Below are 26,375 nucleotides of genomic sequence, written 5' to 3'. Positions count from 1 at the left end.
TGGGTTTTCCATTTCTTAAGAATGTCTGCTTTCCTTTAGAAGAAGGAAAAGGGGAGTAAAGGCAAGCAATGCCATTCCTGCTGCCATAAATGCACCCCTTGTTATAGGCTCCTACTGATGGCTTCCAGGCAAGCCCGGCAGAGGCATTCAGAATTGTTTATTTGCTTCCTTGGAGAAGCAAGGCAGGTACCGTATGGTGGTTTCTGGAAAGACTCTAGAAAAGAAGACCTTGGGGGTGATTTTTGTCTCATAGGCTTGAAGAGTTATAAACTGACTCTCCAAGGTGACTTAGAGATTAAATTAAGAGATTAATAACATAGAATACAAATAATGTAAATAATAAGTTAAAATATAGCTGTTATTATATCTGTGTAGACATTTCTATTACAAGCCCTTCTCTATTATGAAAGCTGAAGCTGTTTTTGCTCTTGCAAAAATTCGACAATGATTTCTCAAATAGTTTTTCATTTAGAAAACTATTCTTTTTCTTGATTTTGATACTTAAAAACACTTAAATGAAAGCAGCAAAGACATCTGATCCTTATTTGAACTCTGATCCTGGAAACTGTTTATATTATCTTTAATGCCTCTTAAAATAACTCTCATGATCAGAACAGTCTATGAAATTCTAGGTAAGACTTAACTTGTTTAGATACTTAGAGCTCATGGTACTTAACCGAGTAGATATGGGGGGCATAGTAGACAGAGTTCTATATCTAGGAAAGTAAGACTTGGGTAAAGAACAATGTGATTTAAATTGCTTTGTTATGTGTTTTCTTTATAAAACAACAAATTCCATTGAAGTGTCTTCTCTCAGCTGCATAAATACGAAGCTAATATTTCTCCATATAGAAACACCAACTCTTAACCTGCTAGTTAGGAGAGGGGAAACTGAGGGTGCCAATTTATGAAAAGCCCCTATTAAATCCTTTTTATTTAAACTCTACAGGTATCTTGATGTGAGTGGATGCCGGCAGATAACCAATGCAGGAATCCATGCATTGGCAAGAGGCTGCCACCAGCTCAAATATCTAGACCTGAGCTCTACAGGAATAAGCAAAAGAGGGTAAGGAATTTGCAGATTCTTTTTTTATCCCGTTGCTTTAAGAAAATGAATCATGAATTAATTGTCCATTTCAGTTCATCATTTTAAGGGTACCTGTGAGTCTACAATGTAGACTATGATATGCTAGGCCAAAAGGAATCTCTATAGATTCTTGTAAGAGAAAATCCATGATAAATGAAAATATGAATAGAAGAGATTTATCCAATCAACTGACAGAAGAGTTGTTTCCCAAGAGGGATATATACAAACGATATGTATAGTCTGGTATGAACTACTTCACAAACTTTGAATTAAAAATATGGTCGTAATTATTTACATTTCTTTTTAAACATTTTAAAGTTTATTTATTTTGAGAGAGAGATAGAGAGCACGAGCATGCGAGTGGGATAGGGGCAGAGAGAGAAGGAGAGAGAACCCTAAGCAGGTTCCACACTCAGCTCAGAGCCCCAAGCGGGGCTTGATCTCACAACTGTGAGATCATGACCTGAGCCAAAACCAAGTGTAGGTCGCTTAACCAACTGAGCCACCCAGGTGCCCCCATTCTAATTAATTTCTTGTTTAAGCAATCCCTGCCTCATTGATAAGAAATATATTTTCTTCTTCTTTGGTTGGCCTCCTCACTAATTAGCCTGGAACCCTGAAGGCTTATATAATCAAAAGAGGAGGGAGTTTATCCAGCTTCACGCAGGTGAAGAGACCGGAAGCCAATGAGCCCACTATAGCCATTGCCTCCTGCTGCCACAAGGGATGATGCTGAAGATGGTTCAGTGGATTCCAGTGTCCTCTACTGCAGTGATGCTTATGATTCCAGATCTCCACTGCTGAGGCCAACTGAGTAATCTTTGAGGGAGAATGATCTCAATACCTCAATTCTAAGCAGTGTGCCCCAAGACTGAGATCTCAATATTTTCCTCTTGGTGTTTAGTTCCTTCAATTCCTTTGCACAGCTACCTCCCAGGGAATTATTTTACTGATTACAACTGGTTCTGACACCCGTCAACTCATAGTTCCTGAATTGCCACCTTTCTTTTCTCCCCAGTCAGCATTTCCTCTTAAACTCTTGAATCATAATTACCCTTCCCCAGAATATTGGAACTCACAGACCAGTCTTCCAATGGAGGCTATATTCCAAGGGTCCCAACATCTACCAACCTGAGGGAGAGTCTCACTTATGCCATGGTGTGGGGTTACCTTCACTAATGTTGAATAAAGTCAATGTACAACATATGTAATATATGTAATATATTATGTATCTATCTATCTACACACACACACACACATGCACATATATAAATGGTATATTCAGAACCACTGCTCCCTTATGACACTCTGGCCTTATAGTATAGCTTAGCATAGGCTAACCTACTGTTAACTTAGGGTGTGCATAGTTTGCTTGGGCTACCATAACAAAATACCGTAGATTGGGTGGCTTGAACAACCTAATTTTATTTCTCACAGTCTTATAGGCTGGAAAGTTCAAGATCAGTGTAGCAGAATTGGGTTCTGCTGAGAACTCTCTCTTCCTGGCTTGCAGATGCCTGCCTTTGTGCTGTATTCTCATATGATGAGGTGGGGGGAGAGCAAGCAAGCTCTCTGGAGTCTCTTCTTATAAGAGCACTAATCCTGTCATGAAGGCCTCATCCTCATGACCTAATCTGAGGCCCCGTCTCTAAATACCATCTCACTGGGAGTAGTGATTCAATATATGAATTGGGTGGGCGGTTATGATTCAGTCCATAGTAGGGTGCCTTTTTTTCATTTTTGTCTTCAAAGTTTCTCTCTGTAATTTTGCTTCTACTGCAATGCCTGCCCCTTATTGGTCAGATATATCTACTGTTTCTTATTGCATTTCTGGGCCCCAAACAAGTCAAGGGATGTAACAAAATACCTGTATTAGTAACACTTAATATTCTATCACAGTTAATATTAGATAGATCATATTCTACCATTGTAGTAGCCAGCTCCCAAGGTAGCCCCCAATGATTCCCAGCTCCTGGAATTCATGCCCGAAGTAGTCCCTTCCAACACTGTATTAGCATTGGTCTGTGAGACCAACAGAACACAGCAGAGGTGACAGCATCTCACATCTGAGAATAGGTGATAAAAGACTGAGACTTCTATCTGGGGCAGCTTTCTCTCTGTTTTTCTGTCTCTTTCCCTCTCTTATTATTTCTTGTGCGGAAAGCCAGCTGTCATATCATAAGGACACTCAGGCAATCTAGGGAGAAGTCCACATGGTGAAGAACTAAATTCTCTGGCCAATAGCCAGAAGGGAACAACAGCAATGTGCCAACAACCAATGTGAATGAGCTTGGAAGCAAATGTTCCCTCAGCCAAGCCTTTAGATGAAACTATAGCCCTCCCAACAGCTTGACTACAATCTCATGAGGCACCTAAAGCCAGAACCACTCAGCTAAGCTGCACTTGGATTCCTGGCCCAGAGAAACAGAGATAATACATGGTTATTATTTTAAGCTTCTAAGTTTGGGAGTAATTTATGATGCATCATACAACTAACACACATGGCAAGTGTTCAGGGCTGGTATTATTATTTCCATTTACTAAGAACACTGACAGTGATGTAGGACACTGACGACCTCTGGACAGTTGCTGCCCAAGCCCACACATCACGTCTGGTCACTTTTGTGGATGTATATTTTAACAAAGATGTTCTTGAGCTCTGAATGGTCATCTTGTAAAAATGTGATTTTAAGAGATTGATTCTACTTCTTTACATCCCTCATAACACCTAGTACATTTAGTATGCCACAAGGTCATTAGTGGGTAAGCTCTACCCACTTGGTTGCTTAAAGCATCTTCTTTGCCAAAGATACCTGAAAATATTTTAAAAAATAAAAATGTTGAAATAAACATAGAGGGGGTGTTGGTTTGGAATGTACGCAATGTGAAGGGTCACATGCACATCAATAATTACTGTTGGAAGTTCTGCAACATTTTAAATGATGCTTGAATGATTTAATATCATGAAAACTGACATTTTATATCTATAAAATAATGACAGTTCAGAATAAGCAAACTTATAGAGAATCAACTTCCTAATGATTATAAGAAGTCAATGGATTCTCCAGCTTCTAGATATGACTACTATTACTATTCTCAGTTTGTAGTGAAGCAGGAGGGCATAGTGATGGCTGTGCCTTTACTGGAAGCAATTTTACTTTCCTGGTAAAATCAAATAATGTTCTTGTACCTATTTGCCATTACTGGTACATATCTTTAAAATTTGTCAAGTAAAAGATTGCTTTGTGGTTAAGTCTTCATTCCCTAGAATCACAAAGCTGAATATTCCTGGAATAGATGCAACAATGCAGTTCCTGTCATTTAGTTTAATGGATCATTTTAAATATATAATAAATTCAAAATAATTAGGTGAGCTGTTTGCAGTGAGGGATAGCAAACAGTATCCAAGACAAGTATCTCCTCCAAGGTACTTCTCACCTAATTTTGAGAAAAAATAAATGGCATACACATCCTTTGAAGAAGAGATTTCTGTAGCCTTAAGAGTGGGGTGACTTCTGGAAAATAATACTTCAGATAATCCTTGAAGCATTGGGAGGATTTAGGTGGGCAGAAGGGAGGAAAAGGAAGTCCAGGAGAGAACAAGTTCTTCCATATTGTGATTTTTTTTTAATTTTTTTTTTTAATGTTTACTTATTTTTGAGAGAGACAGAGACAGAATGTGAGTGGGTTAGGGGCAGAGAGAGAGGGAGACACAGAAGCAGAAGCAGGCTCCAGGCTCTGAGCTGTCAGCACAGAGCCTGACGCGGGGCTCGAACTCATGAGCTGTGAGATCATGACCTGAGCCGAAGTCAGACACTCAACCGACTGAGCCACCCAGGAGCCCCCATATTGTGATTTTTTAAAAAACAGGTTATATTTGCCAAAAGCTTCCCTACAAATCAGATACCACAATCCAGCAATGTGCTTAGGGCAGGTGTTGTTAATAGTTCCACTTGCTGAATAAGACATAGTAAGCCAGAAAGAACTTAAGAAGAACTTTGCAAGTTTGTTAATATAAGAGGGGGCTTGAAAAATTGTAGCCAGCTGCCTGTTGTTGTTTTTTTTTTTTTTAATGACCTGCAAGCTAAAAATGTTTTTTTTACAACTTTAAATAGTTATATTTTAAATGCTTATATAAAAAGCCTATATGATATCTTTGATTTTACTTGTTAGCCTGTGATTAAATACAAATTAAAACCTGCAAAACCTCAAATATTTACTATCTGGCCCTTAAGAGAAAGTATTCTAACCACTGTCTTAGGATCTTCAAAATAAAACATTTTTAGTTTATGATAGTAAAATCAAGATATGTCACTATTACAATACACTTAAATATGAATCATCTCATAACTACAGTTTTGTGTCTGTTGCATTTCCATGTAAAGTTATGCCATCTTCTAATTAACCATCATCTTTCCAAAAACACTATTCTGATGTTTGCTTGATATCCCCTTACATAAATGTGATATAATTAATTTAAATATTATCTTATTATTGGGTATATAGATTGCTTCTAATTTTACTTATGAAAAATAACACAGTAAAAAATATCGTTATACCCAAATATTTGCATCTTTGATTATTTCATTGGTATAAGCCCTAAAAATAGAATTGCTAGTTCAAAAAGTTATGAAATTAACATTTTCAAGGCTTTCTAGTGAATATTCTGAATTGCTCTCCAAAACACTGTACAGTATATTCTTCCAATAGCAGCATATAGAAGTGCCTGTTTTGCAGCACCACTGGAAACCTCAGTGCTCCATCACATACATAGCCAAATTATGGAGGGTGTATCTTATTTTGATTTGTTTTGCTGCTGATTCTTGACATTAAGTTTTAATTAATATTCCTAATGGCATTTTGCATTTCTTGATCTATTTTTTATTTTTGTGTGTGTGTATGTGTGGGGTTTTTTTTTGCCCCTCTTTACTATTGAAACATATATCTTGCTTCATAGATGTATAATAAATCTTTATAGATATTATGGTATTAATGCTTGGTTTTTAAAAAATTTTGTGGGGATTTGTCCAAGTATACCATTTTATGAAAAGCTTTCCAGTTGATTCTCTTAGGTTTTCCTGATATATTGCGTACATTTTAAAGTAGAATACATGAATATGTACAAAATATACATACTTTACAATATGTTACAATAATAAACACATACAGTTCTATTTTTCTAGAGCTAAACTGCTTGAGTTATTTATTATTAATTTTTAAAAATTTAAAAAAAATGTTTATTTATTTTTGAGAGAGAGAAACACAGAGCATAAGCAGGAGAGGGTCAGAGAGAGAGGGAGACACAGAATCCAAAGCAGGCTCCAGGCTCTGAGCTGTTAGCATAGAGCCTGATGCAGGGCCTAAACCCACAAACTGCGAGATCATGACCCAAGCTGAAGTTGGATGCTCAACTGATTGAGCCACCTCAGGCACTCTTATTATTAAATTTTTTATTGAGATATCATTGATAAATAACAGTATATTAGTTTCAGGCATACAGCATAATGATTCAATATTTGTATATATTGCAAAATTATCTCCACAATAAGTCTGGTCAAAATTTGTTTTTTAAATTTTATTTTTATTTTTACTTTATTTTTATTTTTAGCATATATTTATTTTTGAGAGAGAGAGAGAGACAGAGAGAGAGAGAGAATGTGAGTGAGGGAGGAGCAGAGAGAGAGGAGACACAGAATCTGAAGCAGCCTCCAGGCTCTGAGCTATCATCACAGAGCCCATGTGGGGCTTGAACTCATGAATCGTGAGACCATGACCTGAGCCGAAGTTGGACACTTAACTGACTAAGCCACCCAGGTGCCCCCAACATCTGTTAAACTTCAAAATCTCTGATTAAAGATAATATATGAAACAATCATGTATCAATCTGGGAAAGTCACACAAAGCCCTTTTTATGGAACTCACTTGTTCTAAGGTGGTGTTTTAGGGTGTGGCCCATTGATGTTCTAGAAGAAATATAAAGATTATACTTGGTTTCTTCCTGTGAACCTGCATACACACACACACACACACACACACACACACACACACACACAAATGGGTCTGAATGGAAAAAATAGGGTCATATGGAATAGATAGTATTCAAAGTACCCACGAATTTTTCATTCATTTACTACAGATGTATTATCTGTAGTACATACAGATATATGTCTGTTTACTTGCAGATCACTGGGCCCACGCACTTCCATTAAATTTACAGAACTTAGGGGCGCCTGGGTGGCGCAGTCGGTTAAGTGTCCGACTTCAGCCAGGTCACGATCTCGCGGTCCGTGAGTTCGAGCCCCGCGTCGGGCTCTGGGCTGATGGCTCAGAGCCTGGAGCCTGTTTCTGATTCTGTGTCTCCCTCTCTCTCTGCCCCTCCCCCGTTCATGCTCTGTCTCTCTCTGTCCCAAAAATAAATAAACGTTGAAAAAAAAAATTTAAATTTACAGAACTTCTAAGTGATTTAGTCAGGCAGAGAAAGACAAATACCATACGATTTCACTCATACATGGAATTTAAGAAACAAAATAGATGAACGTAGGGGAAGGGGGAGTAAAAGAGGGAAGCAAACCATAAGAGACTCTTTTTAAAAAAATTTCTTTTTTAAGGTTTATTTATTTTTGAGACAGAGAGAGACAGAGCATGAATGGGGGAGGGTCAGAGAGAGAGGGGACACAGAACCTGAAGCAGGCTCCAGGTTCTGAGCTGTCAGCACAGAGCCTGAAGCGGGGCTCGAACTCATGGACCGTGAGATCATGACCTGAGCCGAAGTCAGACACTCAACTGACTGAGCCACCCAGGTGCCCCCAAGAGACTCTTAATAATAAGAACAAACTGAGGGTTGATGGAGGGAGTTGGGGGGGTGGGGGATGGGCTAGATGGGTGATGGATACTAAGGAAGGCATTTGTTGTGATGAGCACTGGGTGTTGTATGTAAGTGAGGAATCACTGAATTCTACTCCTGAAACCAATTCTACTCCTGCACTGTAGGTTAACTAAAATTTAAATAAGCACTTAAAAAAAGAAAAGATTTACAGCACTGACATGCTTCCTCTCCTCTTTGCAACTTCATGAGTATTATCCCTCTTTCTAATTACACTTCTATCCATGATCTACTTCATACTTTGCAGCAGTTGGTTGACAGAGGACACTTGTCAGAATCCTACAGATTTTTCTATGAGAAAAATCAGTCAAAGCAAATAGAAAGGAAGACATCATGAATTTACTTCATTATAGCCTTGAAGCCTACTTTTCCTTTAGGCCCCATTTGTTATTTATGATTAAGCCAAGTTACAGATGGAAATTGCCTCTCTCTCTCTGCCTTTCTTTCATTTGTCTTTCACCTAGAAATACCTGGATAAAGACTGGGCTCATCATCCCATTGATCAGCTTACTGTACGTGTTTGAATTTCACTTACAAATGTCTGACTGAGACATAATGAAGAAAAAAGTGAATATATGGTATGGTGGAGCTAATGATAAGCCACTGTCACACTTCTACTGATTTTTGTTTATGAGACAAAAGTAGCTCCTTTGTGATGTGGAACTAACAAAAGGGTGATTCAGCTAGAACCATAGTCTCTCCTGTCTTACCTCTGGTGGTGGGCCTACATGAATGATAGACAGCTCTGGTCAATGCCCTAATTAGGAGACTATCTTCATTTTAGAAAGATACTATGTCTCTAATTACACTAATATGCAACAGAGGCTTCAGAGTGAGTTTCATAAGGATGAAACTTACTAACAGGCAGAATTGAAGACATTTTTTTCATTCTGGCGTGTCTCCAAAGGCCAAGATCGTACTAATTAAAGTACAGAGGAGAGAATGACCCCAGACCTAAGAGCTTATTTTGCTTATTTTCAATATCTTACTGACATGGAGATTGTAGGCTGTGTGTGTGTGTGTGTGTGTGTGTGTGTTTCTTGGTAACTATGGCAACATCCCCATTTTTGTTGGCTCTCCTGGCACTCTTACAGGATTATCCGTTTCATGCCTCCTCAGTACGTTCCTTTTATATTTTACTTCCACATCTTAAATAAAATATTCAATTAATTCAAATGTGAATTCAAAACCAGTTACATTGCATTCTTTGTTGCACCCAAGCCAGTACTTCAGTAGCTTAATTTATAGAGCAGTGACCAAGTAAGTAAATATATGACAGGCATATAGACACTCTGTGTCTCATTGTTTTACTGCAACTCTTAGAGCATGGGTACCTCTACAGTAGAGCCTATTTTAGCAGGATTTATTCAATTATAAGAGAAAAGAATGATCTACTCTAAAAGCAATGGGTACTTCCAATGGTGGTTGAAGAATTTGAGAAAGATGGGGCGCCTGGGTGGCGCAGTCGGTTAAGCGTCCGACTTCAGCCAGGTCACGATCTCGCGGTCCGTGAGTTCGAGCCCCGCGTCAGGCTCTGGGCTGATGGCTCAGAGCCTGGAGCCTGTTTCCGATTCTGTGTCTCCCTCTCTCTGACCCTCCCCCATTCATGCTGTGTCTCTCTCTGTCCCAAAAATAAATAAACGTTGAAAAAAAAAAATTTAAAGAATTTGAGAAAGAAACATTTCCAGCAATATAAAACCTGTCCATACATTGCCTTCCTCACATAAGTGAATTTGTTTTCTTAGAAGAAGATGTGGGACACCATTCTTGTGCTCATGAAAACACTCAACAGAAACCTGTGTCTGTATCCTGGGGTGCAATCATGGGGTTTTTATATTATCCTCAAGGTTTGGGCCAGAAATGATCAGGAACAATTATGAAACAGAGTCTTGCCCACTCATTCACAAATAGACTATCAAGAATGAGAGGCAGATTACTTTTTTCCTGTGAAGCAGTAAGATTTTTCACCGAAGTGTTCAGGAAAACACCCATTTAATTCTTGTGAAAGTAGTCTGAATCTTTTCTTTCATTGCAGAGGTAAGATTGATATAGCATGGACTTTGGAGCCCAATTCTCTGGCCTAAACCCCAGGTCTTTTATTGGCTGGGTACAACACTTAAACCTCTTTATGCCTCAGTTTCCTCATCAGTAACATGAAGATAAAAATAATGGCTCCTGTCTCAGGAGCCTTGTGGGGATTAAGTGAGTTAACACAGGAAAAGATTTAGGGGCCTGGCACATGAAAAGCACTCTGTGTTAGACACTATTATTTGTTTATAAATACCATTAAAATTTTCTTCATTCAAATAGTAAGTATTATTCACTAGACCTAAACTCATGTTCCTTATTTGGGGTGTTTATTTTTTTCTCTCAAGAGTGTATTATTAAAAAGAAAGCAAAAATTATCATTACTCAATTTGAATAAACCCACTATGAAGAATTTTGAATTTTCATAATTATTATAGGGGAGACTTAGTTCTTCGATAGCACTGGCCTAATCACTCAGTGGAATCCAAAGAGATATCAGAATTTCAGTATTTATGGATATCATCATGACATTTAAAGTCCTCCAAGTTTTGTTATTAATTGGAAACTAGAGAAAAGTCCATTTTAAATGCAAGGACAGAAATTAGAGGTTTTATATGTATATTGCTCTCACCATTATGAAACCTGGAGAAATATTTCAAGGACAGTCTACAGAAGCTTTTCCTTGCCCTTGTTAACATCAGGAGCACTCTCCATGGTGTGCTATGTGAAACACTCACAATCTCCAACCCACGTCATCTTTGATAGTGCATATAGGCCACACATACCATCCGGGTCTATATCTGGAGAGCAAAGATGATAACACTTAGGATTTAAGTTTGAAATTTACTTTGTCTTTAATGTTGGCATGGCCATATCTATATGAGACCATCTTCTGTTTCTGACATTGATGATTGTCCCATTTGTGCAATAGTTCTGGGTAAGTGGAAATATGTTTGCTACAACCTACTTGCCCTAACTTGCCTTCCTTCTTGCTATTCTCTGCTCTTACCTGCCTTCCTACAGCTGCCCCCCCCCACCCAATTTTTCTATGAAAACCTGGTAACTGGACTAACAGGAAAGGTTGAAATGGAAAGAAGAATTAATGCTTTTGGAGGCCATAAATACTGAACATGGATTCTATTAAATCAGAATTACTATTTTTAGGAAACCCGGTGATAAGGTCAATTAAAAGTGCTGCTTACCAGAGATTTTTGACTTTATAGACTTATTCTCAACAGTTTGCTTCTTAGAAGTATAATTTGTTTAGGTTGGTAGAATCACTGAGAATGATTCCCTGGCATCAGCATTTGCTAATCATGTCAAAGATGCATCTGATATGCGGCCAAGGCTGTGAACCATTGTTCAACGAAGGTCGGTGATTCTCAATGTTTATGTGCATCAGGATCACCGGGAACACTTGTTAAAACACAGACTGGGAGCCCCACCCCTATAGTTTCTGACTCAGTGGGTCAGGAGTGAAGCCCTTGTGCCACTCCCCACCCGAATTTCTTTTATTTTTTATTTTTTAAATGTTTATTTATTTTTGAGAGAGAGAGACAGAGTGCAAACAGGGGAGTGGCAGAGAGAGAGAGGGAGACACAGAATCCCAAGCAGTCTCCAGGATCTGAGCTGTTAGCACAGAGCCCGATGTGGGGCTCAAACCCATGAACCGTGAGGTCATGACCTAAGCCGAAGTCAGACGCTCAACTGACTGAGCCATCCAGGCACCTAGGTGATGCTGATGCTGCTGGTCTAGGAGCCATCCTTTGAGAACTAGTGATTTATGGTATACAGGGATCCCTTGTCCTAGAAGAGGCCTTTTTACTCCCAAGATCTAGGTAAACATCTTGAGGTTGTCAAAATTCTATGCCCATGATTTTGACAAATTCTGGGGGAGACTTATACCCTCACGTTCCCTCTTGTCTTGCCTTTTGGGGTCCTGCTCCCTCTCACATGGACAACAGTAACTCAGCCTCTTCTTTGAGCTCATCTGTGAGCAAAAGTCAGGAGAAATGCTTCAGGGAACCCTAAGAAGTGCCTACATCACTTTCACTAATCCTCAAGGGTCTCAGCAACAGCCCTTCTCTCTGTTTTTCTACCTTCTATCTCTCTCCCCTCAATGGTCTTCTTTACCCACATATCAGGGGGAAGAAAAGCCCATCCCTGTCCCTGAAAAGTGGCAGAACTATCATGTGCTGTCCTGCAGATTCTTTCCTCGACAAGCCTAACATTATCCCAAAGATGGTTCCCTTCTGGGAGTAATTCTGGTGTCAGATGTTAACATAGTAATCACTTTTACTTCATTATTATTAAATACGCATCAAAATGATAACACTCTCTGGACTTATCTACTATTACCATTTCTCTAAGAATCTCAAAGTAAAATCTACATCTTTAGATCTTTGTTCCTGTCATCTTTACTGTTTTTGTTTGGTTTTGGTCTGGAAATTTTATTAGGTGTGTTCATTGTGTGTACTTTTTTCAGGGAGTTCTTTTTGGAGTCTCAGCCTGGTTGGGAGGGCAGGACCAGGAGGTGAGGAGGGATAGGGTAGGGTTAGTGGACTTGCAGGGCCAAGGTAAATTTGAGGGCTGAATTTTTGAAAACTTTGTAAAAAGTGCATTTAACTATCTATTCTAATAACTTTTTATTCTCTTTTTCCTTTCCAGAGTTTGTTCATTGGCTAATTATTGTCACATTAGTTTGGAATGTGTGAAACTCAGTTTCTGCAAGAATGTCACCCTGGATGTGGTTAAAAAACTTTGCAAAAACTGTAGACGGTAAGAGAATATTGATTTTTGCCCACTGTGTCTCTTTCAGTCTTAAATGTCATCATAAAATAAAGAGGAAACTTGATATGAGCTGTGCACTGGTTTATGCTTATTTATAAATCCCCAGGGTTGTTATCATTTTATTGACACAGAGTTCTAGCAATCATTAAATATTTCCCAGAAAATAGCTTCTGGTAACTTTATTTAAGACTAAACCAAGTTTTCATGACCTCTCTTATTGCAAAAATTATATTAGTTCCTTTGTACTTTAGTAGTCATTAAAAAGCTCAGGAAAAAATACTTAGAAAAACTTAGATACCTTTCAGTTATGTTGGCCTCTGTCCTTAGAACACCATTTACCAGAACGATATACAAGCCAGGGAAAGAAAAATATTCGAGGAGTTATCAGAGTTGAAATTACCATTTCATATGTCCCATATTTCAAGAACTATTTGGTTAATCATAGTCTAGTCCATGAAATCTGAGCTTTTTGAATGAAATCTAGGATTTTTTGTAAGGAATTAATCTTTCAGGAAATAGAGGAATCCATAGAACAAATGGGGGAATCCCTAGAACAAATATTTCTGTATGGAACCCTGGAACTTTTCAGGTTTTGAAACAAACAAAATAATGGAACAGCCTGAGGAAATCTGGTGTGCGGATTGTAATATCTTATAAAATATTAACTAATTTATTACTAGGAAATGTGAGTTGGGACCTTAAAAGATATAATGGAATCTACATTATTTTAATAAATCATCTCTAAAGAAATGGTATTCTCAACAAATATGTTGGTTGGCAAAGAATTGTTTTCTTCCACTATCTCATTGCAAATGTGACCTCTTACTTTTTACTTTATTCACCCATCTTCTTTAATATTAAAGATTTTCAAATTAAAGAATACGTGTAACAACGTTACAAATCCTGATTCTGTATTTCCAATTACTACATTAGTAAAAAAATTAGTGTCCTAGTTCACTGCTAAGCCGAGACTCCAGGGTATTGGTGAAAAGAGCCTTATTTGAGTATCTCATCGTTTGAATACTGAATTACATAATGCTTTCCAAAGGAATAGGAATGGTTTTAGAATTTTATAGATCTCTATCTGACTGATCTAGTTTGTCTCACTTTGTACTTTTGGGAACAGGAGCTTTAATCTTTCTTAGTCTAGAAAAAGATTAATATTTTAACATCTTGTATTATAAAATCGGGAACTACTTTCATATCACATAGAAATGTACATTTCTCCATTATTTTGGATGAATGTAAATGTATCTCTGATCTAACAATGCGCACATTGCATTCCCTGGAGCTAAAAGTAATTTTTGAGCATTTGAGATCAAATTCATAGGCTTTCTTAGGAAGAAATCCATTGTGGTCTTAGGACATGATCTGTCTTTTGTTAGAATACAAGTTTGGGGAAAAGTTAAGCCTGTCCTAAGCAGCTCTAAAACAAGTGGTAAATTAAAGGAAATATTGACATGATTATCATTCCAATATTGCCAACATTAAAATGCACACAACTGCCTAATAGGTGTTTATAATTATTCCTAATTATTCCTAATTTTAAGTCCTGCCTACTTTCCAAAAGGCTTTGAGACTTTTTTATAGCTAAGTGCACACATACACACACACATGTGCACACACAAGCACACCTCTCAACAATTCAAAATTATATTAAAAAATGATCAGAAACCAGGTGAAGAAAAAGGAGAAATGGAACTGAGGTTAAGGTGAGTGCCACAGTTTAACACTAAATGTTAAGCTGGAATTTCTGGCAGGGAAGGAAAAATGGAAAGCACCATAAAATATGGCCCTTTTGCCTTCTAAAATGATGCCTGGTAATTCTAAGAAGAATCTATCATAGGATTCTTCTAAAATACTGAGAAACTGAAAACCTTAACAATGAGACAAACCAGACAATGGCACGAGATTCTGGTTGGTCCTTGTTCCTTTATTTTAAAAAATGTTAAAAAAAATGTTAGGGGCACCTGGGTGGCTCAGTCAGTTGAGTGTCAGACTCCATTTTGGCTCAGGTCATGATCCTACGGTCATGGGATCGAACCTTGTGTCGGGCTCTGTGCTGAGCACTGACCCTGCTTGGGATTCTCTCTTTCTCTCTCTCTGTCTCTCTCTCTCCTTCTGCCCCTCTCTCCTGCTCGTGTTCTCTTTCTCATTCTCTCTAATAAAAAAAAAATGTAGGGGCACCTGGGTGGCTCAGTCAGTTAAGCGTCCAACTTCGGCTCAGGTCATGATCTCATGATTCATGGGTTCAAGCCCTCTGTTGGCTCTGTGATGACAGCTCAGAGGCTGAAGCCTGCTTTGGATTCTGTGTCTGCCTCTCTCTCTGCCCCTTCCTGCTTGTGCTCTGTCTCTGTCTCTCTCTCTCTCTCAAAAATAAACATTAAAAAATTTAATAAAAAATTTTAAGTAAGTCACCATCTATAGAATTTCCATTCTTCCTTCATGCTACCACTGTTCCCTTGTGATGACTACACTTCTTTTCCTGTCTGTTGAAATATGTTTTTATTGGATCTGAGGAATTTTTAGAGGCATAAAGGTAGAGGAGTAGTTTGACAAGAAGGAGCTTCTTTGCCAGTGCATTATGTTAACTTGTGCTATGAGAATATGTGAAACGTGTCCTTCCCTCACTTCTTCATGTAGAGCAGGGTTGGAAACATTTTTCTGTAAAGGGCAAGAGAATAAATATTTTGGGCTTTGCAGGTCATATGTGTTTGTTGCAACTCCTCAGCTGTGCCCTTGAAGCATGAAAGTGAACAGGCATGACTGTGTTCCAATAAAACTTTATTTACGGACAGTAAATGTCCCAGTAGAACTGAACACACCCTTTCCTTCAGAATGCAGCTGGTCTTCAACTTCAGATATTCTTACTATTCCTCACTAATGTGACAGATTTTTAAAATGTACTTGTTATTCTCAAATTTGATGCTATCTTTCCCCTTGAGAAACATAAAGTACCAGTCAAGGTTATTTTAAAGACTTTTCATGTGCTTACCATGCTTAGGATATAGGCTCCACTTATTCACTCCACATAATCTGGGGTCTTGTCTTTTCCTTTTTTTAGGTTGAAAATTCTCCATCTTTATGGCTGCACCATCACTTCTGACCTGTGTAAAATAAAAGAGGCTTACAAAAGAGTCAAAGTATTTCATGACACTTCTGCCCTTACATGCTAATGTTTTCAGGAAAATAGAATTTCTAGCAATAGTCAATGAAAATATTTGAAGTAAAATAGGCCCAGAAAATTTTCCCACTTAAAGTGAGATATAAATTATTTTTGAGCTAAGGTGGAGATAGATAATCAAGGAATAATTCCATGTGAAGTGCTGGCATCTCATCAAAAATAATACACTTTTGTATGCCACACAAATATACCCCCCGTAATAATAAAGTAAAAAAGTACAAAATTTTAAATATTGGTATTTTTCTTGCTTGTATTATTCATTTATAATGTATAATTATAATTTACGATGTATTTAATTAATTGCAATCCCAACCTTCTGGGAGGGATATTTTCTCTTTCATATCTCATACATATTTAATTGTATGCACCATTGTTTTATATGTAATACAGCAATGCCAAATGTGTTGATTTCTTTAGGACTTGTGTCAGGGCGTTGTGGTGGCTTCCGAGGAGCCCATGTATCCCACAGGATCCTTTCACAAACTCTAGACAAGGCCATGCCCTTTGACTTGAGTCTCTATAGAGAGTATGTCATGCCAGGGAAGTAGTTGTGCATGGCTTTGGCTGGGTTACCTCGACCCTAGGATGAGGATTCATGTGCATGTGGAAGTCGAGGGAAGTGGGGTGGGTAGCTGTGAAGGGAAGGAGGATAAGCAACAGTGCAACACTGACACCAAGCAGTGTCACCCAGTGGGTGACTTTGTCTCCGTCCCAATGCTGAAGGTTGTGCAGGTCAACTCGGAGCTGTTCTACATAGAGAGTGAGGGGCCTTGAACACCACTACTTTCAGAGAAGATACAAATTTCCCAGGCACCTACAGCTCTCTAGACACACAAGCCAAGCAAACTCTAGCAGCCTGAGGGCAGTCCTCCAATATGTGACACAGGGGCTGGCTGTGAACATGCCCAGGGGAATCTAAGGGGATGGGGCAGAGCAAGATAGCATTTGCTACTTGCACTATGGGGGGAAACATGCAGCAAACTTGAATAAGATGATCTGGGTTTGAATGCTAGTTTAGTAGCTGTGTGATTTTAGTCCTGTGATCACTTTGTCTGAGATTTAATTTTCTTGTCTCTAAAATTTGGAAGTCTAACCTCGTGAAGGATATGTAAAGGATGAAATATGATTGCATGGTGAGGACTCTTATTGCGAGATGAGGACTACTTACCTTTCCTTTGAGTCTGGGTTGGCCTTAGTGATTAGCTTAGTGAATAGAAGGTGGCTGAACTAACATTCTAAGACTTCTAAGGCTAGATGAAAGAAGGCTTGCAGCTTTGGCCCAAGACCCTTTGAACGCTCATTCTTGGGAGTCCTGAGGTACCATGTAAGAAGTCCAACTATCTTGAGGGAGAGACCATGTGAAGAGTCCCTGAAACCCTATGAAAGTAAAAGTTGGGTTAGAATTGGAAAATTCATCAATATAAGACATCACATTAACAAGATAAAGGAGAACAAAAAACCACTATCATCTAAGTAGATGCTGGATGCATCTAACAAAATGTAAAATCCACCCATGATAAATATTTTCAGCAATGTAGAAATAGAGGAAAAATTCCTAAGCCCTATAAAGAACATCTACAAAAAAAAAAAAATCCTACAGTTAACATTATAATTACCAGTGGAAGAGTGAATGATTCCCCCCTGTGATTAGGTACAAAGCAACGAGATCTGTTCTTACTACTGTAATTCTACATTGTACTAGAAGTACAAACCAGTGCAATAAAGTAAGGAAAAAAAACACATACAAATTGGAAACGAAGAAGTAAAACTATCCTCTTATTCCCATAGAAGAAGCATAGCATATGGAGAAAATGCTAAGAATTCTACCAAACAGCGACCAGAACTAATTAGTGAATTTAGCAAGGTCTCAGAATACAAGTTTGTGATAATTCCAAAATCAATTGCATTTTATATGCTGGCAACAAATAAACGAGATATATCATATTCTCTGATAGGAAGACTTAATATTCAGATATCAGTTATCCTAAAATTGACTTACAAGATTCAAACACAATCACAATGCCAGATATATATGTATAAATTGAAAAACTGATCTTAAAATTTATATAGAAATCCCTAAGACCAGGAATATCCAAAACAATTTTGAAAAAGAATAACAAAGCCAGAGGACTTATACTACTTGATTTTGAGACTTGCAATGTAATCAAGACCAAATGGTATTGGTGAAAGGGTAAATGTACAAACCAATAGGATAGGATAAAAAGTCCAGAAATAGACCCATACATGTATGGTCATTTGATTTCTGACAAAGGTGATTCAATGGGGAGAGGATACTTTTTTCAAAAAGTAGTGCTGGAAGACCTGAATGTCCACATAGGAAGAAATAAACTTCAACTTTAAACTCATCCCGTACACAAAATTAACTTGAAATGGATCATAGATGCAACAGTAAATGAGAAATCTATATTTCTAGAAGGAAACATAAATATCTTTGCAACTCTAGGTAGATAGAGGTTTGTTGGATGGGTCACAAAAATATAAATACAAAATACAATATTGATACATTGGATTTTATCAAAACTAAAACCATCTGCCCTTCAAAAGACACCATCAAGAAAACGAAAAGGCAAAGCACAGAATGGGAGAAGATTTTCAAAGTACATTTAAATGACAGAGGACTTGTTTCCAGAACACAGAAAGAACATGTACAACTCAGTAAGATGGCAACCTAATAAAAAATGGGCACATGATCTGAACAGACATTTCATTAAAGAAGATACAAGAATGGGTGATAAGCATATGAAAAGTTATGCAATATCACAGTCATCAGAGAAATGCAAATTTAAAAAATGCTTTTTCAACGTTTATTTTTGAGAGAGAGAGACAGAGTGTGAGTGGGAGAGGGGCAGAGAGAGAGAGGGAGACACAGAAGACAAAGCAGGCTCCAGGCTCTGAGCTGTCAGCACAGAGCCCGACATGGGGCTTGAACCCACAAGCTGTGAGCTCATGACCTGAGCTGAAGTCAGCCGCTTAACTGACTGAGCCAACCAGGTGCCCCAAGAAATCCAAATTAAAAGCACAATGGGGGACGCCTGGGTGGCGCAGTCGGTTAAGCGTCCGACTTCAGCCAGGTCACGATCTCGCGGTCCGGGAGTTCGAGCCCCGCATCAGGCTCTGGGCTGATGGCTCGGAGCCTGGAGCCTGTTTCCGATTCTGTGTCTCCCTCTCTCTCTGCCCCTCCCCCATTCATGCTCTGTCTCTCTCTGTCCCAAAAATAAATAAAAAACGTTGAAAAAAATTAAATAAAAGCACAATGGGATACCAGTACACATCCCATAGAACGGCTAAATTTGAAAAGACTGATAGCATTAAGGGTTGGCAAGAATATGGAGCAACTAGAACTCTCTTATACTGCTGGTGGGAATGTAAAATTCCAATCACTTTGGAAAACACTTAGTCAGTTGCTTGTAAAGTTCAACATAAACCTATTGATCCAGAAATCTCACTCCTAGGAATTTACCCAAGGGAAATGGACACCTATGTTTCTTCTTACAAAGATTTGTACAGGGATAGTTACAGCAGCTTTATTCATAATAGTCAAAATCTGGAACTATCCCAAATATCAATCATCAAAATAATGGATAAAACACAACGTGGTGTATTTGTATAATGCAATCCTATGCATTACCAGAAAGGAATGAATTACTGAAATATGAAACAATATGGATGAACCTAAAATAATTATGCTGAGCAAAAGAAGCCAGGCATGTTAGAGTACATGCTGAATGATTCTATTTACATGAAACTCTAGAAAAGACTAATCACCTTAAATCTAATCTCTGAGGTCCTAGCCATGGAGTCCTGTCACGACATGGCGGCTACTTCTTCAATATGAGCAGGAGAATCTCACTCCAGACTGCCCAGTCTTATATAACATAATGTAATCACAAGGGTGATTATCCTATCATATATATAAGATCTGCTCACTGTGAAAAAGAAGGGATTATATGGAACATATACAGCAGTGAATGGGAATTTGGGGGCTGTTGGACAGTTCTGTTTATCACAGTTGGCCTTTTTTTTTTTTACTGTCCAAAATTTGAACTGAGATGGATGTATTTTCACTGCACTGAATTTTTCTTTCCATTACCTGCATGTATAATATAAAACGCAAACTTTTGTCTCGACTGAGTGAAACAAGATGTACGTATGAGACAGTTTTTTTTTAATGTGGGAAAATGACATATGAGCTTTGCTTGGTCATCAAAAAATGGGATCAGAAGTTTGAAACTCAACACTTCTCACCCAATTCTAGTACCGAATGGTCTACCTTGCTCTGGTTTGTGAAACATGTTTATACTGTTTAGAGCATTATAGAGATATTTAATTTTTTATAATGAAAGACCTACCAAAGCCTGTTAACTGCCACATACACACACACACAACAATGCTGTATACTGATTACAGAAACAATATACAATCAAAGAAGACGTTCAACTGGTTCTGTAATGCTATATTTTCTAAAAAAAAAATAGATCTGATAAAATGTTCACATTTGCAATTTCTTGGTATATGGGTGTTACATTATTCTTTTCTTTTTTTTCAAGTTTACATAACGATTAATTAAGTCACTACGATGTAAATTTGCTGACACATTCTTTTTTGTAAAATCTTCAAGAATTTCCTGTAACTTCCTTTGGAACAGCAAGCCATGGCAAGTATTCATGAGAGAATGAAGACTCAAGGTCTCACAAGGTGCATATGTTTGAGAGACTGTCTGAACCTACTAATTGGTCCCTCAGTGGTATGCCATTACTTGGATATCTAGTTCCATCTTAACAGGCTTACTGGATCTTTCTGAGAGTAACTGCAGTGTTAAGTGACTTTGAGGAACGCTCTTGTACCTGAAGGAAATCCTATAGGATAGATAACAACAGGCTTTCATTAAAAACCTCTCCCATTTACTGGGTGAAGAGGAGGTTAAGGGGTGGGGCTCATTCCCCATTATAGGAAATTGGGCCAATTTTGATACTGTGGCAAGGGAGAATTTCTCATGATTCATCACCCTGGTCATTGTCTATCGAGAGTTTTCCCAAAGTATGTTCTCAAGATCGATAACTTGGTGGAGAGCCCTCAGAAATTGAAACAGAACCAAAACAAAACCAAAAACCTTACTTCCATAGTCAAATACATTTAGGAAATTTTAGATTAAACAAGTATAAACAGCTTTCTTTATCTCATCCAAGAACGGATATAGGATTCTTTTCCAATTTTTTTGGTGTGTATTTTAGAAATGTATTTGCTCACAATATCTTTTCATTGTTTTGAGAAACACACTCTAACAAGATTATCTCTGATTTTTAAAATCCTTGAGCAGACACCGAGCAAGCCGATCTATCTCAAAGTCATGCTGATAAATACAGGCAAGCTCTCTTTACCTACTGATTCACTGGCTCTCAAAGGTTGCTCTGTTATCTCCAATTTCTCACTAGCTGTTTCTGGATACTAAAATAGAAAAGAAATGCTTCCTATTTCTTTCTTCCCTCTCTTTCTTGAAAAATTAGAGACAGATTATATAACCCTGGCCTTCCCCTGAGTATATTGCTGGTATATTCAAAAGCATTCCTCAGTAACTTGTTGAGTGGCTTTGCAGAGGCATCTCACATTTTAGATACATAGGAGGTTCCTTACTCTTTCCATACATCAACTTTTTTTCTCACTGATTTACATGACAGTTTCAGATGTATTATCAATTTGTGCTTGTGCCTCACAGATTAGTCCTAAGCTTCACTGCCTCCTTCTCTTTTCCATGATCTTCTCTGCCATGTACTTACTGATGTATAAACAAACACTTAAAAATACAAAAGACGATCCAATAGGAACTTTAGGAATATTTTTGTAAGCCGAAGAGTCCTTTCAAAATGTGAGTGATTCTTGATAGAACAGACTAGAAAGTCCAGAAAGAAACCCAAATAGAGAGAAGAATTAAGTATATGCTAAAAGTGACATTTCAATCCATGGGGAAGAGATAGTGAGAGTTGAGACACTAGGTAGAAATCCAGAACAATAGTGAAGTTAAAGCTACAAATCACTCACACCTGACCCAAATTAAATTCCAGATGGATTACAATTTTAACTTGAAAAATAAAACCATATTTGAGCTGACATAATACAAACTAAGCAATGTCCTTGTAAGTGACAGGTCACAGTGAAATTGTGGAAACTTTGGTAGGAAAAGCAAGATTCAACTCTTCCACTCAGTCTGGGAAATGGTTTGGTAGACCAAAGAGAGGAAAGCTAAAGGGTGTTTGATATTTACATTTTGTGATGACAATAAGACACTATTAACATTAGTTATGTAATCAAGGGTGGCATATTTGGGGATTGTAGGAGCCCTGGTGAGAGATTAAAGGTAGATAGTGGACTATGAATGACCAGATGAAGAATTTACCCTTGGTTCTCTTTTTACTGGGGAACCTCTGGGAGTTTATGAGCTAGCTTTCTTTTTTTTGGAGGGGGTGTGCAGACTTTCTTATCCGTATTGATATTTTTGGCCAGATAATTCTTCGTCATGGGAAACTAGCCCTGTGGATCACAGGATGCTTAGCAGTATCTGTGGCCTCTACCTACTAGATGCTAGTATCATCTCCCCCTTTACAATTGTGACAACCAAAAAACGTCTCCAGACATTGCCCAATGTCTCCTGGGCAACAAAATTATCATAGTTTGAGAACAACTGAGCTCTAGAATGACAGAATAATTGGCATTTTAAAAGGACTATCCAGTTGTGGCTATGTAGAATGGACAGAAGGACAGCAGGACAAGAACCTGAGAAAATGTATTAATGCTGTCCCAGTCCCCTAGCTATGGTATATTGTAATAGTAAAGGGCCTCTAATAAAGCACATCTCCCTGTATCCGTGCTCTTGCATAGTCCCCTCCCACACTGATGTAGGGCTTGCCATGTGACTTGCCTTGATCAAGGTAACATCAGCAACCATGACACAAACCGAGACTGGAAAGGCATTTGTGCATTGGGACTTATTCTCTCGGAACACTGCCACCATGTAACAAAGCCCATGCTAGCCTCCCATGCTAGACACATGGTCCAACTAAGAGCCAGCACCAACTTCCAGCCAGACAGAAGTGAGGCTTTCTAACACCACACAGCCACAGTGAAGCCACCATGACTACATGATCCCAGGAAAGCCAGCAGAAAAAGTATTTACCTGAGCCCTGACCAAGCTGATGACAATGAAATTATGAACAAATGAAATGGTAGCTGTTTTAAATCACTAAGTGTCTGTTGTGTTGTTATGCAGTGATAGATAACTTGTAGTAGGTCTGGAGTAGATCACTATCACTGGAAATGAAAATATGTGTACACAAGGCATTCGGAAGAATCCGTATTTCTTGATGATTCTTCAGTGAAGAGACTCAGTGAAAGGGCAGAGCAGGTCAAAAAATATAAGTGTTTATAAACCGAGTGCAAAGGTCAAGGGAATTCAGGAATGAAGTTGCATGAAGAGTTTCCAAGAAAGCACTTCTATCTAAGCAGTTATGAATATTAACTCATCTATTTTGAAAACTACAGCTATTTAGTAATTGCTAACAGTATAATCATAATAATACTTCAAAGATTCAGTTTAATACATATATTTCTAAAGCTTTAAAAGCATTACCAAGCTAGCCACTTTTTACTTTATATGGAAAAATCAATCTTTAGACTAAACAGGAAAGAACATAAACTCAAAATCAATAACAATTTATATTGCACTGATGATAAAATTCATTTCAATGTATTAGCTGTCCACTTGTATGGAACTCTATTCACTTAGCAATTAGATTGCTAAGACCGGGGCCTCTAATAGAATGCCTCTCATAATTTACCAGTTGAATTTACAGATGGCGATTATCAGTGGTATTTACGGCTTGATAGATGCTGAGTGTTGACCCTGTTTATTGTACTATTCAAGAATTAACAGTTTCTCAGAGGGTTAGCGCTTAGCTTTATGTTTAAGAACACCAGCCTGAGGGAATGTCAGTCAAATCCCCTACTTTATTTTAATCATATAAAAAAAATCAAAGTAATAAGCAATAAAGAAAATCCATAATGAGATAAAATGGAAATACAGACTCATAACTAAAAGAACTGGCAGTAAATAAAAGAACGTGTAAAGCATGGAGGGAATGACAAAGTAAGTAAAGTAGGAATAACCAAAATGCATTTTCACAGGCTATTAGAATCACCAAAGGGAACATATGCATAAGTCATATAAGACAGTGAGGGTCTCTTGGAAACAGGACAAGATTAAAAAAAAAAAATCAAAATGACAGAATTTTAAAGATCTTGTACCCATTAAACAGTCAGCATTAAAGAAACAATAGTATTGTTGAAATAAGTGTTTAAGATCAAAGGGTAACATGCATTTGGATATAGAATTCCCATAAGATTTGTTTTAAAAAAGGAAAAAAGCAACCCCAGTCTTTGTTTAAATGCTGCTGCCTGCCAAAGGATTTGGGTTATTAAATCTTTTTTTTTTTTTTTTTTTTTTTTTTTTTGAGAGAGAAAGAGAGCATTAGCAGGGGAGGGACGGACAGGCCGGGGCGGGGGGGGGGGGGCGGGGGGGGGGTCACAGAATCTGAAGCAGGCTCCAGGCTCTGAGCTATCAGCACTGAGCCCCACACAGGCTTGAACTCACTGAGGGTGAGATAAGGACTTGAGCAGAAGTTGGATGCATAACCGACTGAGCCATCTAGACGCCCCGGTTTTTACTTTTTTCTCAGGTTGAGAAAACAAGGACTGAGAAAAAATTACTTGGATGTGGGTATCTGGAAGATCTATGTGATTTCTAGTGTGTATTAACCAGTTGTACCTTAATGGTGGAAGGTCCTGGGTTAAGGAAAGCCGGTAAAATCAGAGAACGGGGTCTTCTGTAAATCGTCTAGTTTACTTTGTCAAAAAACTTGTACATGCAGAAGTTTACCAATTTTCCGGAATTACAAGAGAATAAAAATACACATAACGTTCACCAACTTGGAATCCTACACCTATCTTCCTTTTCTCTTTTTGTCCGGTTAGCTTTGCACACCTCTGCCAGCTCTTGGCTTTCCTGAGCAGTGTTCACGCGGAAGGGCCTGGGGACTCTAGTGCCAGGGTTCCGGCCGGGCCTCTAAACCCAAGAGCCCCCCAACCCAGGTTCCGCCGACTGGAGCTTGGCGCGGAAAGCAGAGCGGGCTCCGGAGGCGTGGGAACCGGAGCCGTGCGCTCCTCCTACCTGGCTGGGCGGAGCCGGCCGGCCCGGAAAGTGAGGGCCGCCGGTCCCCGGTGCTCAGTTGCGGGCGGGCGGGCGGGGCTGCGCGGTGCACGGAGTTGGGGGGGCGCACTTAACACTGCTCCTGGGCCGGTAGGGGCAGCGCGTGGGACCAGCGTCGAAGCGCGCCGCCCCCAGCCCGCCCAGGAGCCTCGCCCCGTCCGGACATTCCTGCAAGTGGCCGAACCAGCCGGACGAGCCCGACTCTCCGCGGTTCCCGGCGGCAGCAGGTGGCCCCGGAGTTCCTGCCGTCACCTCAGCCCCGGCGGGCAGCGCGCCCCGTCGCGCCCCGGAGCTGTCTGGGCTGTCCCCGCCAGGCGGGATGGAAGCGGACGGGGACCAGGAGGAGCTGGCTCGCTTGCGCTCCGTCTTCGCTGCCTGCGACGCGAACCGCTCGGGGCGCCTAGAGCGCGAGGAGTTCGGCGCGCTGTGCGCGGAGCTGCGCGTGCGGCCGGCAGACGCCGAGGCCGTGTTCCAGCGTCTAGACGCCGACCGGGACGGCGCCATCACCTTCCAGGAATTCGCTCGCGGCTTCCGCGGGGCCCGCCGCGGGGGGCGGCACCGGGGCTGGGGGCCTCGGGAGCCCGCGTCCACCGCGGGCCAGGTGGAGCCCGACCGCGAGGAGGACGAGGGCGACGAGGACTCTGCGGAGACGCTGGCAGCACCCTGGGGTCGCGCGAGCCCGGTCCAGGCTTGGCAGGACTTCCAGGCGCGACTCGGGGAAGAGGCCAAGTTCATCCCCAGGTGCGTGTGTGGGTTGGAGGGCCGAAGGTGAGGATGGTGTTTCCTGTATTCCGGGTCCACGGACTCAAACTTTTTCAAGTCGAGACCCCCTAGAGTTGAAGAACGGGAGTGCGTTCAGAGTTTGGGTTTGGGGAGAAAGTTCTGCTTGCTCATTTCTGAGTCCAGCACAGGGCACTTTGTTAATTACCTGGGTCACAGTGAATTCCGTAGGGTCTAGAGTTTCTTTCCAGGCAAGGGTTTGGGAGCGCTCCCTACATTTAATCGCACTTTACCAAGGCCTCCAGGCTTCATCCCGGAGCGTCGCTGCGATCGGCATACTCTACAAGTAGTTTTTGTATTTGTTGTTTTCTTACAACTACATAGAAGATCAAACATGTTGGGCATT

The 26,375-nt window shown here is 39.5% G+C and overlaps 1 protein-coding gene and 2 long non-coding RNA genes across 6 annotated transcripts in view; 2 read left to right on the top strand and 1 right to left on the bottom strand.

The window, feature by feature from the left end:
• Positions 1–17,689, bottom strand: part of LOC111557450 — a 66,759-nt gene extending 49,070 nt beyond the window's left edge. Inside the window, exons 1-2 of one of the 2 annotated variants that reach the window (XR_006588804.1) lie at positions 17,141–17,689; positions 15,784–15,895 (exon numbers count right to left, since the gene is read on the bottom strand). This is a non-coding gene — a long non-coding RNA (uncharacterized LOC111557450). The remainder of the gene's footprint in view (positions 1–15,783; positions 15,896–17,140) is intronic. The other variant, XR_006588803.1, reaches the window with a different exon arrangement.
• LOC123381597 lies at positions 856–12,852 on the top strand. Its single transcript, XR_006588806.1, has 2 exons — positions 856–1,066; positions 12,666–12,852. It is a non-coding gene; the product is annotated as an uncharacterized LOC123381597 (long non-coding RNA).
• A 7,579-nt stretch (positions 17,690–25,268) lies between the features above and the next one.
• RASEF (RAS and EF-hand domain containing) overlaps positions 25,269–26,375 on the top strand; it is a 79,690-nt gene continuing 78,583 nt past the window's right edge. For 2 of the 3 annotated variants that reach the window (XM_019815810.3, XM_019815811.3), the window contains exon 1: positions 25,269–25,990. In XM_019815810.3, coding sequence (XP_019671369.2) covers positions 25,569–25,990 — 422 coding nt within the window. In that variant the 5' untranslated portion in view covers positions 25,269–25,568. The remainder of the gene's footprint in view (positions 25,991–26,375) is intronic. The other variant, XM_003995449.6, reaches the window with a different exon arrangement.

Source organism: Felis catus, chromosome D4 (genome assembly GCF_018350175.1).
Source record: "Felis catus isolate Fca126 chromosome D4, F.catus_Fca126_mat1.0, whole genome shotgun sequence".
NCBI lineage: Eukaryota > Metazoa > Chordata > Mammalia > Carnivora > Felidae > Felis > Felis catus.
This window is presented reverse-complemented; position numbering and strand designations above follow the sequence as displayed.